Source organism: Lepidochelys kempii, chromosome 1 (assembly GCF_965140265.1).
Source record: "Lepidochelys kempii isolate rLepKem1 chromosome 1, rLepKem1.hap2, whole genome shotgun sequence".
NCBI lineage: Eukaryota > Metazoa > Chordata > Testudines > Cheloniidae > Lepidochelys > Lepidochelys kempii.
This window is the reverse complement of record NC_133256.1, coordinates 8,319,744-8,336,050: the sequence shown is the minus strand read 5'-3', so window position 1 is coordinate 8,336,050 and position 16,307 is coordinate 8,319,744. Positions and strand designations below refer to the sequence as shown.

General features: G+C 56.7%; 1 protein-coding gene across 2 annotated transcripts in view; it reads right to left on the bottom strand.

The window, feature by feature from the left end:
• Window positions 1-16,307, bottom strand: part of PDE2A (phosphodiesterase 2A) — a 361,885-nt gene that overhangs the window by 251,635 nt on the left and 93,943 nt on the right. Inside the window, exon 2 of one of the 2 annotated variants that reach the window (XM_073333785.1) lies at window positions 14,376-14,436. In XM_073333785.1, coding sequence (XP_073189886.1) covers window positions 14,376-14,436 — 61 coding nt within the window. Of the gene's footprint in view, window positions 1-8,389; window positions 8,610-14,375; window positions 14,437-16,307 lie in introns of those variants that run through there. The other variant, XM_073333795.1, reaches the window with a different exon arrangement.

The window sequence follows — 16,307 nt, the reverse complement described above, 5'->3', positions numbered from 1 at the left end:
CTCGATCCAATCCATCCCACCCGACTCAGATCCTGTGCTTAAGAGTTTTGCTGGATCAGGGCCATTCGGCGCCGCAGGGCAGAATTGAGCCATGAGCAGGAGGTTTTGTTGTGAATGGGCCTCATGCAGGCCTGGGTCAGGGTCAGCCGTCCCAGACGTGTGACCCCAGCCTCCCGAGCTCTGCTCACCGCATCCCTGAGGCCAGTCCTCCTGTCTGGGCTGGTTTGATTCCCTTCCCCCAAGATCCCGCCTCAGGGGCCTTGCATTGCCAGGCAGGAATGCTTCCTCCCGCCTGTCAGCTGTCAGGGGGCCAGGTGACCCTCCCTCTGTGGAAATGTTCCACTGACACATGGATTAGGGCCCCCACCCCGGGATGGCAGGAGATAATTAACAGTGCTACGACCAGACCCTCCCAGGAAGATGACCAGCCTCAGTGAGGAGATTGGCCTAGCTCTAGACAGGGCTGGGATGCCTTCCTTCCTGGCTTTCCCCTCCGAGACGGCGTGGGGAGGGTACAAATGTGCAGAGGAATAGAGCCAGAGAGAAACCACCACCCTCAAAGCGGGCAGCGTGGACACACAGCGGTGACTCAGGAGACCTGGGTTCTGGGCCCACCTCTACCAGCGACCTCCTGTGTGCCCTGGGGTGGATCGCTGTGTCGCGCCTCAGTTTCCCCCCCTCTGGCTTCCTAAGTTGTACGCAGGGCCTCTCTCGCTCGCTCGCTACCTGTGCGTGCAGCGCCTAGCGCAACCAGGCCCTCCTCTTGGCGGCTGCTACCCGGATGCTCCCAGAGGGATGTGCAAGAACTCTCCAGAGAGCGTCAAGGGGCCAAGCTCTCCTCACATAGCTTGGAAGTCACTGGGATTAGAGGGGTGGAACAGAGAGGAGAATTTGACCCACACCGAGGGAAAGAAGCGAGAAAGCAGCCTCCACCCCCATCCCCCAAAGAATTTGCAGCTCCCTTTTCTGCAACCCCCCCTCCTCCCCACACCCTCTGCTCCTCAGGTGAGCAGAAGGTGCCGGGCTGCAGCAATGCCAGGCTGAGCACAGTATCTAGCTCACTCTCGGTGTCCTGGAAACGACGCTGGCCAGCGGGCGAGTGACTCACCGTGGCCTGGCAGCTCTGCAGCTCATACCTGTGGGGAGATAAGGCCTGATGGCTAATCCGTTATGCAACCACAGCGAAGGGCAGCTGCCACGTGTGCCAGTGATAAAGCAGAAGTCTCGCCTGCCGCAAGGCCATGGCCCAAAAGGGCGAGTGCTTCTGAACCCGGGCATCCTGCTCCTGCTACAGGAACAGCACCATTCCCAGAGCTGGGAGGAGAACCCAGGAGCTCCCCTCCCAATGCCAGGGCTGGAGCCCAGGAGCCCGAACTCCCAGTCCCTGGTAGGTGCTATGGGCAGGGCACTGCACTGGATATCAGGAAGGCTGGCTTCTATTCCCAGCTCCACCGCTGACCTCATGTGTGACCTTGGGCAAGTCATTTCCCCGTTCTGGGCCTCAGTTTCCCTTTCCCGCCCTTTGTTTGTCTTTTCTAAGCGCAACACTCCCTCCCAGAGCTGGGACTAGAACCCAGGAGTCCCGTCTCCCGGTCTCTTTTCCCCAACCACTCGATCCTCCTTCCCTTTACAAAATTCTACCCCACGGTGCATCCCAGGGCAGACCTGCTAATCACCAAGGCAGCCTGTGAGTCCCAAAGAGAATTACCTCCCTTAAGGAAACACGGTTGTAAAACGCACGGCGGGAGATGTTAATATTTCATTGTATTAGTCACTGTGGAGTAACATTTGGGCGACCTTTGAAATCGCTTCCACCGAGCTCCAAACCTCCGAGCGCTTATGGCTGGCTGGGTGCATGCTGAAGGGCACTGTACCAAAGGGTCAGTCAGTGCATGTAGGCCTTACTGCTCAGATCTGGCAGAGGACACCTGGGTTCCATATCCTAGCTCTGGGAGGCAGCGAGGACTGGTGGAGAGTCCTGAACTCAGGAGAGGAAAGAGAAGGCACGGCCCAGATTCTGTAACGAGTTCCCCTACACATGGCAGGGTTTTGCTTTTCGTCTGCACTTCATGTTTGCATCGCAAGAGGGCCTAGGAACCCCAGACCCCCATTGTGTTAGGTGCTGGACAGATGCAGAATTATTTAGTCCCTGCCCCAAAGACCTTCCAGTCTAATGACATCGTCTAGATGTAAGGGAAACAGCCACGTGGGAAACTACCTCAGCCAGGCGGTCGTAGAACTGAAAAGGAGCGGGGTCGGGGGTGGGTTTAAAGGGGGGCAGAAATCGAATGTGAGCCACCAATGTGACGCAGTTACAAAACAGGCTGGTATCATGCTGGGGTGGATTAACAGGAATGTTTTACGTAAAAACACGAGAAGTCGTTGTCCCGCTCTACTCGGCACTGGTGAGGCCCCAGCTGGAGAACTACGTCCAGGTCCGGGTGCCAGGCTTCAGGAAAGATGGGGACAAATTGGAGAAAGTCCAGAGAAGAGCAACAAACATGATCAAAGGTCGAGAAACCCTGAGCTGTGAGGAGATTAAAAAACACAGGCAGGTCTCGTCTTGAGAAAAGAAGACTGAAGGGGGAACATAATAACAGCCTTCAAATTCATTAAAGGTTTGTTGTAAAGAGAACAATGATCGATTGTTCTCCATGTCCACTGAAGGTAGGACAAGAAGCAATGGGCTTAATCTGCAGTCAGGGAGATTTAGTTTTGAATGTAGGAAAAACTTTCTAACTCTCAGGGGAGTTAAACTCTGCTAAAGGTGTCCGAGGGAGGTTGTGGAATCTGGAGGTTTAAAGACCAGGCTGGACAAACCCCTGTCAAGGCTGGTTTAGGTGGACATGGCCCTGCCCCAGCACACTGGGCTGGGTTAAACGGCCACTCGGGGGCCCTTCCAGCCCCACACTTCCATGATTCTATGAAAAGCAAAGTCGCCATGACAGAGAAAGAGCGGGAGAGCACAGAGTGCCCCTCTTCGGCACGCTGCCCCAGCCACTGGAGGCAGGCCAGAGCCTTCCAAACGTGAAGACCCAGGCCAGGGAAAGCAAAGCCATAAGAGTACCAGAGCTGGATACACCCACGACACGCTGCCTCCCTAAGAGTTGTACTGGAGCCGGGGGGGTGTCTCTAGCTGGGACTAACACAAAGAGCAAACGGTGCATCGACTCCAGACAGATGCACACCTCGCCCTCCGCTAGGACCGAGCCTCTCTTGCAGGAGCAGTAGCGTTATCCCCTATTAGAGTAATTCCTGGCTAACACATATCAATTAGGCTTTGATTGATATCAGTGTCCGCAGGTAATTGCCCAGGGGCTGCTAGCAGGGGACACAGGATAATGGCAGAGCGGGACTGGGCCGAGCTGTTATATGGGGGACAGAGGAAGAATGGATGTGATGGGGCCCAGCTGCAGAGTAAGTAAGTAAGCGTGCTCAGATTAATAGCTTGGGGACAGATGGGTAGTTCTGCCTGGAAGACTGAGCGATGGCTTCCTTAGGGTCGCAGCGATTGCTTTACACTTGGCCATAAGGGGCTCTGAATGAGGGCGGGCAGATTAGGAGGTGGATCAGTGGGTAAATTCGTTAGCTCCCTTTCTGGTGGGGAATCAATCATCAAAGGCATCTGCATCGGAACAGCCCATCCCCCGGCAGACGCTGGGATCCTCCAACAAGATGCACCAGAGTAAAGGAGTTATAATAACCTGGCAGCACAAGCCAACCCTGCCCTGCTCTGCACCATCAAAGTCAAGGAGTCAAGGACCTTAATATATTTCGAGATGGGCTTAGGCATTCCTATGGACAAAAGCAGCTTCTGCTAGAGTGGAATTTACCAGGGCGTTCTGTCTGCGTGCTTCAAAGCCTGAGATGAAGCCCAGGAAGAATTTGCCCTGCCCCCCACCCAGGACGTATCCCATGTCAATCTGCAGCCTAGAACCAATGCAGCTGGAGTATTAATATCGGGCTAGCGTGCCTTTCATGCCAAAGATGGTTACGCTACCGTTTCAGAGGCAGCAGGTGCTATGGGCAGGGCGCTGCATGGGGTGTCAGGAAGGCTGGTTTCTATTCCCAGCTCCGCCACTGAACTCATGTGAGACCTTGGGCAAGTCATTTCCCCTCTCCATGCCTCGGTTTCCCCTCCCGCCCTTTGTTGGTCTTGTCTACATGGATTTGGCCGTGCAGGGCTAACAAAAGCATAAAGCAGGAAATGCTTAGCTTAGCCAGGGATGGCGACAGCTCTGGCTCCCACTCACCCCCATGGAGCAGGCCACTCGCAGCTCCTTGTCAGGTCCCAGCCCGATGGTGCCCAACGAACCGGGCAATACCCCAGGCTGCCCCTGAGCCCCCACCTCGCCCCGCCAGCTGGCCCTGCTTCCTGGTGGTCTGGTCACTTGGCTCACCGGAGTGAGTGGAAGCGCCGGAGTGTGCTGTCACACCCCTCCACGCTTGATGCACCGTGTCATTGCCCGAGCTCAGAGGCATCCAAAACACAGCCATGGGGCTAAAGCAGCCTCTGGCATCCTAGCTGTCCTCCTGCTGTCCCGCCTCGCCTATAACATCGGGGCCAGCCACAGGCCCCCTCCACTCCACCAGCAAGGCAGATGCAAATGGCGTCATGGGCATTTATCACTGAGAATCAATTGCCGGGGCTGGGGCTGGAACTCCGTCCTCCCCAGGGTTCGTTCCGTCCCGATGTAACTCACACTGGCTAAGTTGTGATGTGTCCCACGCAGGGCTGGACACATACGTGGCTAAGAGCCCACTACTGGCACTGGCCAACGGAGTTTCTCCTTCAGCCCAAGTGGCAAACGCCCAGGCTCTTAGGACTGGGAATCCCAGGTTCCAATCTTGCTGCTGACCTACTGGGGTGTGTGTTACGCTTACTCACCTTGAAGTCAAAGGGGGTGCCATGGAGTAACTCGATCAGGATTTAGCCCACTGTAAAGGTTGAGGCACAGTCTGCAGGGGCTTGGCAAGCTGCTAAGATGACTTTGAGCTCGCAGGGAACCCCTTGTTCACGTTCCAGCACATCAAAGGCAAGGGTGGGGTGATTTCCCAGCCCATGTTTTGGGGGGCATCCCTAGACACCGCCATGTCCCTTCCCCTCACCAAGAGATCACTTCTCCGCAGGGCTCATCGGGATATCGCTAAGGAGCACCAGCGTTTGGGGGAAGGGTGGTGCTCAAGGGGTTTTCGCTGTCCCCACCCATCTCTAGCCGCACACGCCCGACCCGGCCCCAAGCCGAACCGTGGCGTGTTCTTCAAGACCAAAGCAGAATTTTCACCAGCAAAGGGCATTTACTAGGAGTCTCCACGCTGCACTGCCTTCCCCCTCTCGTCCTACGAGGGAGCGTCAAGAGAGAAATCAAAGGACTGGATTTCCCACCCCTCTTATCGGCAACACGTGCTACGCCGGGACGTAGCCTTTAGCCACCTGTTACAGCTCTGGCGCCATGTCACCGGCCTTCAGGGCCACAACATTAGTTCGCTCCATCCTGCGCATCCCTCTGCTGCTCTCTCTCGGGAGCGAGCCACCTGCTGACTAGCTGGAAACGGAGTCATACACTGGGCAGCAGCTGAGACAGGTTAGTCCATTTCAACATCCTTGCTGAGATAAAGGCCGGTCAGTTTCACAATGGAAGGTTCAAAACCCACAGGGTGGGTGATTAGGGATAACGTCACCATCAGTCAACGAAACGGACCCTCTCTTTCTCTCACACACACACACACCTGCACACCCCTTCGCCTCCTCCCCCGGTCACCCCGCTCCAAAGGAGAGCGCTGTGTGTTCCCAGATCATTAAGAAACCAGAAGCGCTGCTGTCTTGATGCACGGCCCTTAACTCCTTGGGACACCTTATCTCCTCTTTCCTGGGAAAGTGCCTGGCACGCTGCAGCCTGCAGACACATGATGCCTATAAACAAATTAACATCTCCACTAAGCAGAGCACTGGCCAGGTTTTGTTATCTGAAGGATATCAGCGCGGCTGGCATTGTTTGCTTCTGTACAGTAGCCGCCTTCGGGCTCATTTCCTCTTTCCCCTTCAGCGGCTCTCAGTTATTTCTCGTGTGCTATCTTCCTTCCCCTCTCTTTGCAACACACGCACAAAGAAAAAAATCAAATCAATAGATACTGTGTATGCACCAGTAATGCTGCAAAGGAGAGTGCTATAAAAAAGCTCTTTCACTCCCTCCCTCTTTCCCTGTTTTCCACATACCCGTTCCTTTCTGATCTACCTACAAACTTTGGCTGTTGCACATCACTATATTATTATGAATTCTTTTGCAATAAGGCCCAAGAGTCATGGCCCAGGACCCACTGTGCTAGCCGCTGTTCAAACACAGAACAAGCCAGTGCTTCTGTTCTGTCTCAAACACAAGAACAATGAAACAGAAAGGTGGCAAATTCAAAATGGATACAAATGCAATGCTGCCTTGTAATTGGCCTGTGGAACTCACTGCCACAGGATGCCGCGGAGGCCAAGATTTTAGCAGGCTTCAAAGAGGGATCTCTAGCTGTTAGGGATTAGGATGAGTTTTCCAGGGGCGGCAAATGATCCCACATCGGCCTGCTCTGGAGTTTCTTGCCACTTCCTCTGAAGCATCTGGCACTGGCCAGTCAGAGACAGGAGACTGGGCTGGACGGACCTTGGGACTGATCCAGTCTGGCAACTCCTATGCTCCTAATATCCAGGCGTCATCCACGTACAATCAACTGGTGACAGCCAGGTCCCGAGTGGATTTCATGGAGGTGCTGGCTCTCCTCCTGTCCAAGGGTCGACCCCAACTAAGGCTAAGATAGTGTGTGAAGCAAGAATGCCGGAGCCTTTGTAGAGGTGAGGGGGCCACCGGCACCCAAACCAGGGGAGCCAGGGTGGGCACACCCCCCCACACACACTTTTTAACTTTGGTGTAGTTTGCGGGCAGGGGGCAGCATTTCCCACACACACCCAAACCGCAAGTCTCGGGCAGATGCTGCGCTTCACGGTGGGGGAGCTGATCTCCCTGCAAACGTGGGGGCTGGGAATAGGCCCTCTGTCTCTTTAGACTTTCCGTATTTACTGACAAAGGCTCCATGCAAACTTAGCTGCCCGGGTGAAATTTCTGTCCCGCCTTCCATGGGAGGGGGTCCAGTTTGCTGCCTGGTGGGATGGGAGCAGGGGCCCAACACAATGGCTTCGTTCCCTGCAGGGAGGGCAGGTAGAAAGGGTTCAGCAAGCCAACAACAGGCAGGCCAGAAAGGGCCTTCAGCAAGTCTTAGGGATCAGAGACGCTAGAAGTTTACGGTCCTGCTCACTCTGGGGTTTGGCCATTGACTCGGATGGAAGCAGGATAGGGCCCTAGCCTCTCGCTGGTTTCACTGTTGCCTTCTGCATATAGACAATGCTCCCTGCTCTGCAGGGGAGTGCTCCCATCCTGGGCTGTTAGAGGCTCCGGGACAACGTACAGCAGAGAGCGCAGCAGGTCAGACCGGCCCCCAGCAGTGGCTAACCCCAGCGCTGCCGAGGAATGTGGTCTTCCCACCCCAAACACCCCTCGCCAAGAGCCCAACGGTGTAGCGGACAATCTCTTCCTGACCCTGACACGATCAGCTCACACCCTGAAGCCTGAGATCTGATTACCTCCCATAACCCCCGGGGTCACTGGCTGTAGATTCACGTAGCTTCTGACCAGCAGTGCCCTTTCTCCCTCCCCCCACCGCTGCCAGCTCTGTCCTGGCACCAGGGAGATGGCAGCTCAGAACCTGTGGCTGCTTCTCCTGGGGTTGCAGCATGCATCTCAATGGGGGATCTCGGGTATGTTCAAATAGTTTTGGCACATGAGATGAAAGAGCCTAAAGGCAGCGTCATAAGGCCCCTGCGGGGGGAAAAGACCAGATTCTCAGCTGGTGTAAATCAGCAGGGCTCCCTTGCTTTCAATGCTGATTGACACCAGCTGAGGATCTGCCTCCTAAGTCTCCTGCAGAAGATTCTCTGACAGATACTCACACAAACACCTGATGACTACGCAACTTGGAAGGGGTGCATGCGACACACACAAGCTCACACACAAACACACACGCAGAGCAGGGGGGGAGAGAACACGGAAAAAGCAGCTGCATGGACACAACTGAGAGACATCCGCACCGGGACGAGAGAAAAACCAGAGGAAGGAGAGGAGGAGGAAACAGACGAGGAAGAGAGAGAAGGGAAAGCGTGAGAAAGGAGGGGAAAGAAAGAAAGAGGGAGTGGAACAGAAGAGAGGCAGAAAAGTGCAGAAGAAAGCCGGGAACTGACAATCCAGGGTGAGACCAGAGGGAGAGACAAATGAGCTGGGTCTGGGCAGGGACTAGGAATTTCAGGAACTGCCCTTGGCATTAAGAATAAAAAGTGAAGGGTTTTTGGCCTTACACTGTCCTGGATGTTCTCCATCTTCCAAGCCCATCACCAGCCCCCGAGATGGTCGCAGGAATCTCTGGACAGGGCAGCTCGCCGAGGCTGTGAGTGGATGTGCTCTGTCTGCAGGAGACGAGGCCGTCCTACCCGTTTCCTCCAGTCCCCCGCAGGAATCTCATTTCTCTGCAGCCGCGAGCGACCTCAGAGGTAGAAGCTGTTCCAGGCGGCTGTGCGGATCAGAGCCTGGAGCGCATGGGGTCCACCCGGCGAAGGGGCGGGGGAGGGACACACCAGAGGGACACCTCGCGCTGTCTAGCAAGCAAACCACACGCGAGGGAACTCGGAAGCTCACTGTTTTGAGCCATGTCTCCGCCCCCCCCCCATACCCCCAATCATATCTCCCTTTCCAGCTGCTGTGAGAGCAGCTGCTTAGCCTGGACTCGCTGGGTTGATTGTACTCCTGTTACCCTCCCCTCGGTGGCGACCACAGCCGTGCCCCCATGTTATTGTCTGGCCTAACTTGGGATGCTCCATCTACCCCAGCTGCCTTGCCCGATACTGCCAGCACATCCCTATGCCTCCTCCAAAAGTCACAGGCTGCAGGAGCATTTGCAGTGCCAGAGGCTTCTCCCAGAAGCGGACGGAGGCCACTTAAACCCGGAGGAAAGGTCCCATTGCTCGTTGGAATGATCCTTCTGTGCTGGTACTGACCTTTCCCAGCGGATGGGGGGCCTGAACCATGCCATCCCGCTCGCACCTACACCGGCGGAGTTACGAGGTGGGCAGGTAACCATGCAAAATCAGGGCCTGATCCTCCAGTGCTTCCTCATGACAGCTGCTATTGAAATGTTTGCGTGTGTGAGGGCTTGCAGGGCGGGGCCTCCCCTTCCTCAGGCCAGGGGGTAAGGACAGGGCCAAGCAGTGATCTGCAATTACTGTACACGCCAATTAGTGCTTGCAACGATCAGACCGGCAACGCCAACCTCCAGCACGACAGACACTCCACCTCCAACAAACAGAACGGCATCCACCCCGTTCGCCAGGGGCCGGGCTCGCAACTGCACATTCCACCTCAGGGCCCGGGCATGCGCGCCTTGCTCCCACACGTCCTCTGTGCTTGCAGGAGCTGTCAGGGCATAGCAGGGTCGGCCGTGACCCATTGAGGGCCTGAGCCAAAAGCCACTGAAATCAGTGGAAGCTTTTCCATTGACTTTAATGAGCTTTGGATCAGGCCGGCAGAGTCCGATCCTGCCTTCAGCGGAAGCCGGGTCCCAGTGAACCGCACAGGGTTTGAGCCTTGAGCAGTAACTGATTGCTTTAAAGTTCAGACTGTCCCCAGCTTCACAGGCTTCCATGTCAGGAGATGTTGTGCCTGTCAGCATTTGCTAATCTCTACTGGCCTGAGCCCACAATGGAAGACCCCTCATCAGGTGCCCTCTGGGGCCCAGGCAGGATTAATATTTTGCTCTTTCACCCCCGGCTCTCAAAGCACTTTCCAAGTCCCACGGACTGACAAGACCCAGGGAGAGTAAGTGACTAGCCCAAGGCCACTCAGCAGAGGTGGGAACAGACCTGCCTGCTGGTCCTGGACCCTGTCCGCAGCTCCACACTGCCTCCCAGTGCCCATAGACCCAGCCCAGCTGTTGATTTCCTACTACTGGTGATTTTGCTACAATTTGCAGAGGGCTAGAACCCGCCAGCCGGGCTCACACCGACCCTGTGGGCCAGCCAGAGGAAAGACTGGCTCCTCAGCATGGGTCAGCCTGGCAGGGTCTGGCTTGGGGTCATGTTCTTAACGTCAAGGGATTCTTAGCCCTCCCAGGAGTCACTGTGTGACCATCCAAGTCATGATGTGTTACTAGGCATAGGATAGCAGGAGTCAAGCCCATGCACAAGGAAGAGTTTTTGCAGACCTGGGCAGCCAGGACCAACTCCCATGCCCACTGAGCTCTGAAGGAGCTTTGCCATTGCCTCGAGCGGGACCAGAGTGTCTATGAGGAGAATGATCTGGGATCTCCTGTTTTTCCTCTTTATTACTATCTATGGTACTTATATGATGCCCCCTTTACAGCAGTATCTGAGCACCTCCCACTCTTTAACGGAATAGCCTCCCGAAACCCCTGCCAGGCAGGGCAGTGCTATCATCCCCACAGCACAGATAGGAAACTGAGGCACAGAGAGACTAAATTACTTGCCCACGGTCACACAGGAAGCCTGCAGCAGAGCAGGGCTTAAACCCGGGTCTCCTACGTGGCAAGCTCACACCCAAACCACTGGATCATCCTTCCTCTCACCTATCCTGCCTTTATTCCCCCTCAGAGGTTCCGCCTCCCATCCAGCACTGAGGACTGGCTACCACTCCCCCTGCTGCTCGCAAAGGCTGTTCCTTCAACTGGCCAGCCGGGAGCGACACACGGCCCTTCCTGAGCTCTAGCGAGAGCAGAACACCTTGGATGGCACCTGGACTGCGACCCACCCCCATGCCGCCGGGCGTGCATTAGACAAGCCCCAAGTGCTCTTTGCACAGTGGTTTGTGTTAAACGCCCCATCACCAGACATTTTTCGTTAAGAGGGAAATAAATGTTCTTTCCCTGTTTTCCAATCACAAATCAATCTGCCATTGCCCCCAGCTATTTTCAGGCCATTTTTTGTCTCCGGTTATTGCCTCTCAACCTTGTTCAGCTCATTCCCCTCCCTGCATTCGTGGGCTCTTGAGTAACACTGCCAGGTCCCATCCCACGTGCGGGAAAGTCTCCAAGGGCACAGGGGCTCTGAACAAATCTCTGGCTAACAAACCCCGTCACTGCCCAGCATCGCTGCTAAGGAAGCAGGGCATCAAAGGGACATTTTCCAGATCAAATCTGGAGGATGGAGTTCCCTTGTAGAGAGGTCCTACATGAGACCTGTGCACCACCTGAGTCACCTTCTGAGAGTATAAGAAACACCTTGTATCGCCTCCCACATAGGAGGGTACGGAAAGAATTCCTGGTCTGTATGATATTAATGACATCTAAGCTTTTAAAAACTGGCTGGATTTGTTTTCAATCCAAGGTGCTCTTCGCCGGCAGTTTGCACCACCCTCAGCAAGGACAGTGGAACTAGAATGGTCAGTTTTAGTTTGCATATAGTCAGTTTCACTTCCAGGTTGTCAGATAGTAGCACAAGTCTGTGGTGTTTGGCTTCCCCAGTACCTTGCTAGGTTCAGGTGCTAGACTGGACCCCAGGAGATTTGGGTTAAAATGTCCAGCCTTGCCACAGACTCCCTTTGGCCCAAATCCTCAAAGGTATCCTAGGGGAGTTAGGTGCCTAAATACCTTTGAGGATCTGGGCCTCTCTGGGCCTCAGTTCCTCATCTGCAAAATGGAGATAATGAACTTTCCTTTGCCCATCTTGTCTATTTAGATTGCAACCACTCTGGGGCAGGGACTGTCAATTATTGGGTATTTGCTCAGGGCTACTGTAATACAAATATGGATTTCATTATTTGTCCAGAGCAATCTGAGGCCTTACACTCCACCAGCCCCCTCCACAAACTGCAACACGGAAAACATTGCTACGTCAGGTATTTGGGGGACATACTGCTACAGTTGTAATAATAACCCTTTACACTTCACTGTCAGCTTCCACTGGAGAATTAACAAACCAAGCCTCCCAGCCAGGCTGGTAAGCATTCTTATCCCCATTTTACAGATAGTGCAACTGAGCGAGACAGGGGTGATTAAGTGACTGTCCCAAGGTCCTGTGGGGAGTCTGTGTCAGAGATGGGACTAGAGCACAACTCCCACCTGTATAACTTCAGCACAAGACTGCCCTTCCTTGCCCTCTGCCAAGAGGTCTCAAATTTAGTGTTAACCAGAAACTACCAGAGAGCAAAAGGCATCAGCCCTGGGAGGATAGAGAGGCCAGGGGTTAGAGCACTAGGAGATCATCTAGGAGATCTTGGTTCCCGTTTATGGTCTGCCACAGACTTCCTCTGTGATATAGAATAAAAGAATATCAGGGTTGGAAGGGACCTCAGGAGGTCATCTAGTCCAAACCCCAGCTCAAAGAAGGACCAATCCCCAATTTTTGCCCCAGATCCCAAATGGCCCCCTCAACGGATTGAACTCACAACCCTGGGTTTAGCAGGCCAATGCTCAAACCATTGAGCTATCCCTCCCCCCATGGGCCAAGCCACATGGGGTACGTCGACCCCTGGAGCTGGGCGTGTGATTTCCAGGTGGAGGAGAGGTACCTGGGCTAGCTCTGATCAGCGAGCATGTTACATAGAGAGGGGTAGCCCCTGGGTTGGCAGCCTCAATATGCCCCTGGCCCCCAAGGGGGATGTACTGGGACCTGGCTGCTACTCTGTTTATGGGGAGCTGGCTGGAGCATGTCTCCTGAAGCTAGGAATGACACCCCCGCCCTCCCCGCCCCCAGCTCCAGGTCTGGGCATAGCTGGCTGCTCTGTGCCCAAACTCCCCAGCTATAAAGCAGGAATATAATAATCCCCCACCCCAGCCCCGGGGTTGCGGCCAGGAGGATGTGGAGGCGCTGGGGGGGCTGTTCTCGCCAGCCCCAGCCCCAGCCGGTGGCTCCTGCGGGTTCCCAGGAAGTCCCTGGCACGTTCCCGTATCAGGCAGGGCAATAAACCGGCTGGGTAAAAATAAACAGGCGCAACCTGCCATGGTTTGGATCCGGAGCCGGCGGGCGGGTCAGTTACCCGGCGGCGTGACAGGAGCAGGGGCGGGCTGCGGGAACAGACAGGCCCCCCAGCTGGCACCAAGGGGGGGATGAGCTGGGCGGCTGGCAGCCCCGTCCGCCCCGCGGGCCGCAGCGGGTTTGATCCCACCCCGAGGCACGGGCAGAGGGGCCCGCTCTGCCTTGCCCACCCTGCCGGGGCCCGGAGGGGCCAGGCCGGGGCGGGGGGGAACCCGCCCGGGATGCGAGCCGCGCCGGGCCCGCCGCGGTGACCGGGGGGAAGTTTGCGCCGGCTTTCCGCGGGCCGGGGCTCGGAGCAAACACGAGCCCCCGTGCAAAGCAGCCGCAGACCCGTCCCGTCCCCCCGCCCCGGAACCTCCCTCCCCCAGCCCCACCCGGCTTCCCCAGGAGTGCGGCGGGGCCCCCTACCCCCGGGGGGCTCCGCCCCGCGCCCCGCCGGCCCCCGATCGCTGCAGCCGGGACCCCCCAGCCCCAGGCGCTAGGCTGACAACAGGAAAGTTCACCCCGGCTAGCGAGAGACACCCACGGCCCGCTTCCCCCCGGCCCCTCCCGCAGCCCCGATCGCCGCCAGCCAAGGGCGGGCGGGCGGGGGGGGGGGCTGAAAGTGCGGGGCGGGGGGGGGGAATGAATGAGGGACAAGAGCGAAAGGTGGAAAGAGCTTGTGAGCGAGATGGGGGTGGATAAGGGAGGGGAGAGAGAAGGGGAAGAGTGAGAAAGAAGATGTTGAAAGAGGGGAAAGAAAGAAAGTGGCGAGAGAATATGAAAGAAGGGGAGAGAGAAAGAAAAGAGATTGAGAGGCGAGAGAGAGAAGGGAAGAGAGGGGAGGAGAGAGAAAGAACAAGAAATGTAGAGAGAGAGAGAGAGAGAAGGGGAAGAGGTTGAAAAAAGGGGGGAGAAAAGAGAGAAGGAAAAGGAGACTGAAGGAGAAGAGAGAAGGAAAGAGAAATGGAGAGAAAGTGTAGGGAAAAGAGAGGGGAGGAGAGAGAAAGAACAAGAAATGGGGAGAAAGAGAAGGGGAAGAGCGGTTGAAATAAAGAGGAGGGAGGAAAGAGAGAGAAAGAAAAAGAAAGCGAGAGAAGGGAAGAGAGAGAGGGGAGAGAGAAAGAACAAGAAATGGGGAGAGAAGGGAAAGCCGGAGAAAAGAGAGAGAAGGGAAAAGCCCGAAGGGGGAGAGAGAAAGCAGCAGCAACGGGAGGAGGCAGAGCCCGGTGCCCCCTGGATGCGGCCCCCCCCCAACCTCCCGGAGCCCCCCAGCGCCGCCGGCCGCAGAGCCCCAGCGGGAGCGGGGCGCGGCTCCTACCTGTAGCGCCTCGGAGCTGGGCAGCGTCTCCTCCGCCTTCAGGAAAACCTGCTGGCCCCGTCTAAAAAATTGAACAACCGCAATGAGTATGTGGGGCAGGATCAGGACCATGCTGCTCCCGGGCCGGCTCCGCCACGCGCGGAGGGTTGTCTCCCTCCTCTGCCAAGGCCCGTCCTAGCTCCGCCGCCGCCCCGCCCCGCCCCTCCCCTCGCCTCCCTCCCCGCCGCTGCCAGGGGCTTGGCTTCGCATCCACACCTGCTCCCCAAAGCGCCGGGGCCGGGCGCAGCAGCCGCCGCGGGCTGTCGCGGGGCAGGCAGAGCCAGGCGCTGGAGCGGCGGCAGGCAGCAGGCACTGGCAAGGGGAAAGCAAGGAGAGGGGTCCTCTGGGTCCTAAGCACCTGCAGGAGGGAGCCCGGCCAGCGCCCAGGCCGGGGGACTAGAGTCAGGGCATGTCCCTTGGTAGACATGAGGCTGGTGGAGGGAGGAATGCAGGATCCAGCAGGATCCAGCCCTGCTGCAGTCCCAGGCCACACAGAGATGGGGGAGCCAGGCGTAGCTCCCTGGTCCCCCCCTTCTGAGCCACCCCCAGATCTCCAGCTAAAGAAGGATCCCTCAGCTGTTAGCAGTAGTAGGTCCTTTATCCTTAGCTGCTAGAGGGCACCCTGCATACACACACACTCACAGCCACTGCCTCGCCATGTGCTGTGACAGCATTAGTTTAATCGTCCGAGTGCCCGGAGGTCCCAGCTGAGGCATGTGGAGTACACAGCTGGGGAACCGAGGCCCAGAGACATTAAATGACTTGCCCCGGTTCATGGATGGAGTCTGTAGCAGAGCTAGGAATGGAACCCAAGTCTCAGACCGGTGCCTTCCCCCACCGCCAGCCTTCCTCTGGTCCCACTAGGTGTAGGAGGCAGAAAGCAGTAGGGCCTGCAAGGGATCTGGGTGGCACTGGGGCAGGCTGCCCTCGCTTAGGCTCCCAGTGCCGCCTGGAACCAGCTTAAAATGAGAGAGGTCCCAAGCCACTAAGCGTGACTTTCCCCTGCCTGGCGGATCTGGGGCTCTGCTCTGGTTAGTGGGTGAAGCCGTAGAGAGGAGCCTGCTGGGCCATGGTGTGCAGGGCCCAAGGAGGTGCCCATGAGGAAACCCTGCGAAGGGCTCGCCTTACTCGGGTGAGCAGCCCCACGGATTCCAGCAGCACTACTCACCCCTTGGGATCTGGTGTAGACAATCAGCCTGTGGAACTCCCTGCCACAAGTAACACAGGAGAACTGGAGGGAAGGTGAATTCTCTCGCTTTCCTGCTCGCCAGTGAAGAAGCCAAACAAGGGCAGAGCTGGGCCAAGACACCAGCCATGCAGCAGCTCAGGCACCAGCCATCACTAATATCTATCTGTTTGTTCACACCCAGCGGGGGGCTGACAAATCCTGGGGTTTGGAGAAGCCCAGAGCAGCCTCCCCTCTCCCAGCACTGCGGACAATCAGTGGGGAGAGGGCTGGGCCTGGCCTACAAGCTTCCACGCTGCCCAGGGATCGGGTCATCCACACATCACATTGCCTGGGGAGACGGTGTGGGATGGGGGGTTCTAAGACAGGATCAGCAACATGGCCCCCCACTGGTCAACTCACCACACCCCGCTCCTGAGCACACCGCAGACAAAGCCACCTGCCCCCCACCTGCCCACCAGAGCAGCCCACACAGCTCAGATCCCAACTCTGCACAGACACCCTGTGTGGCCCTGGGCAAGACATGTCATCACTCTGCATCAGCTGCCTCCTGCCTTTACATAAGGATAGCGATCCTTCCCTTCTCCAGCCCTCTGTCTGCTTCTGCCGTAAGCTCCTAGGGGCAGGGGCTCACACAACCGTGCCGAGCACAATCGAGCCCTGATCTCAGTCGGAGCCTGGCGGTGGTGGTGAAACACACATCAGAG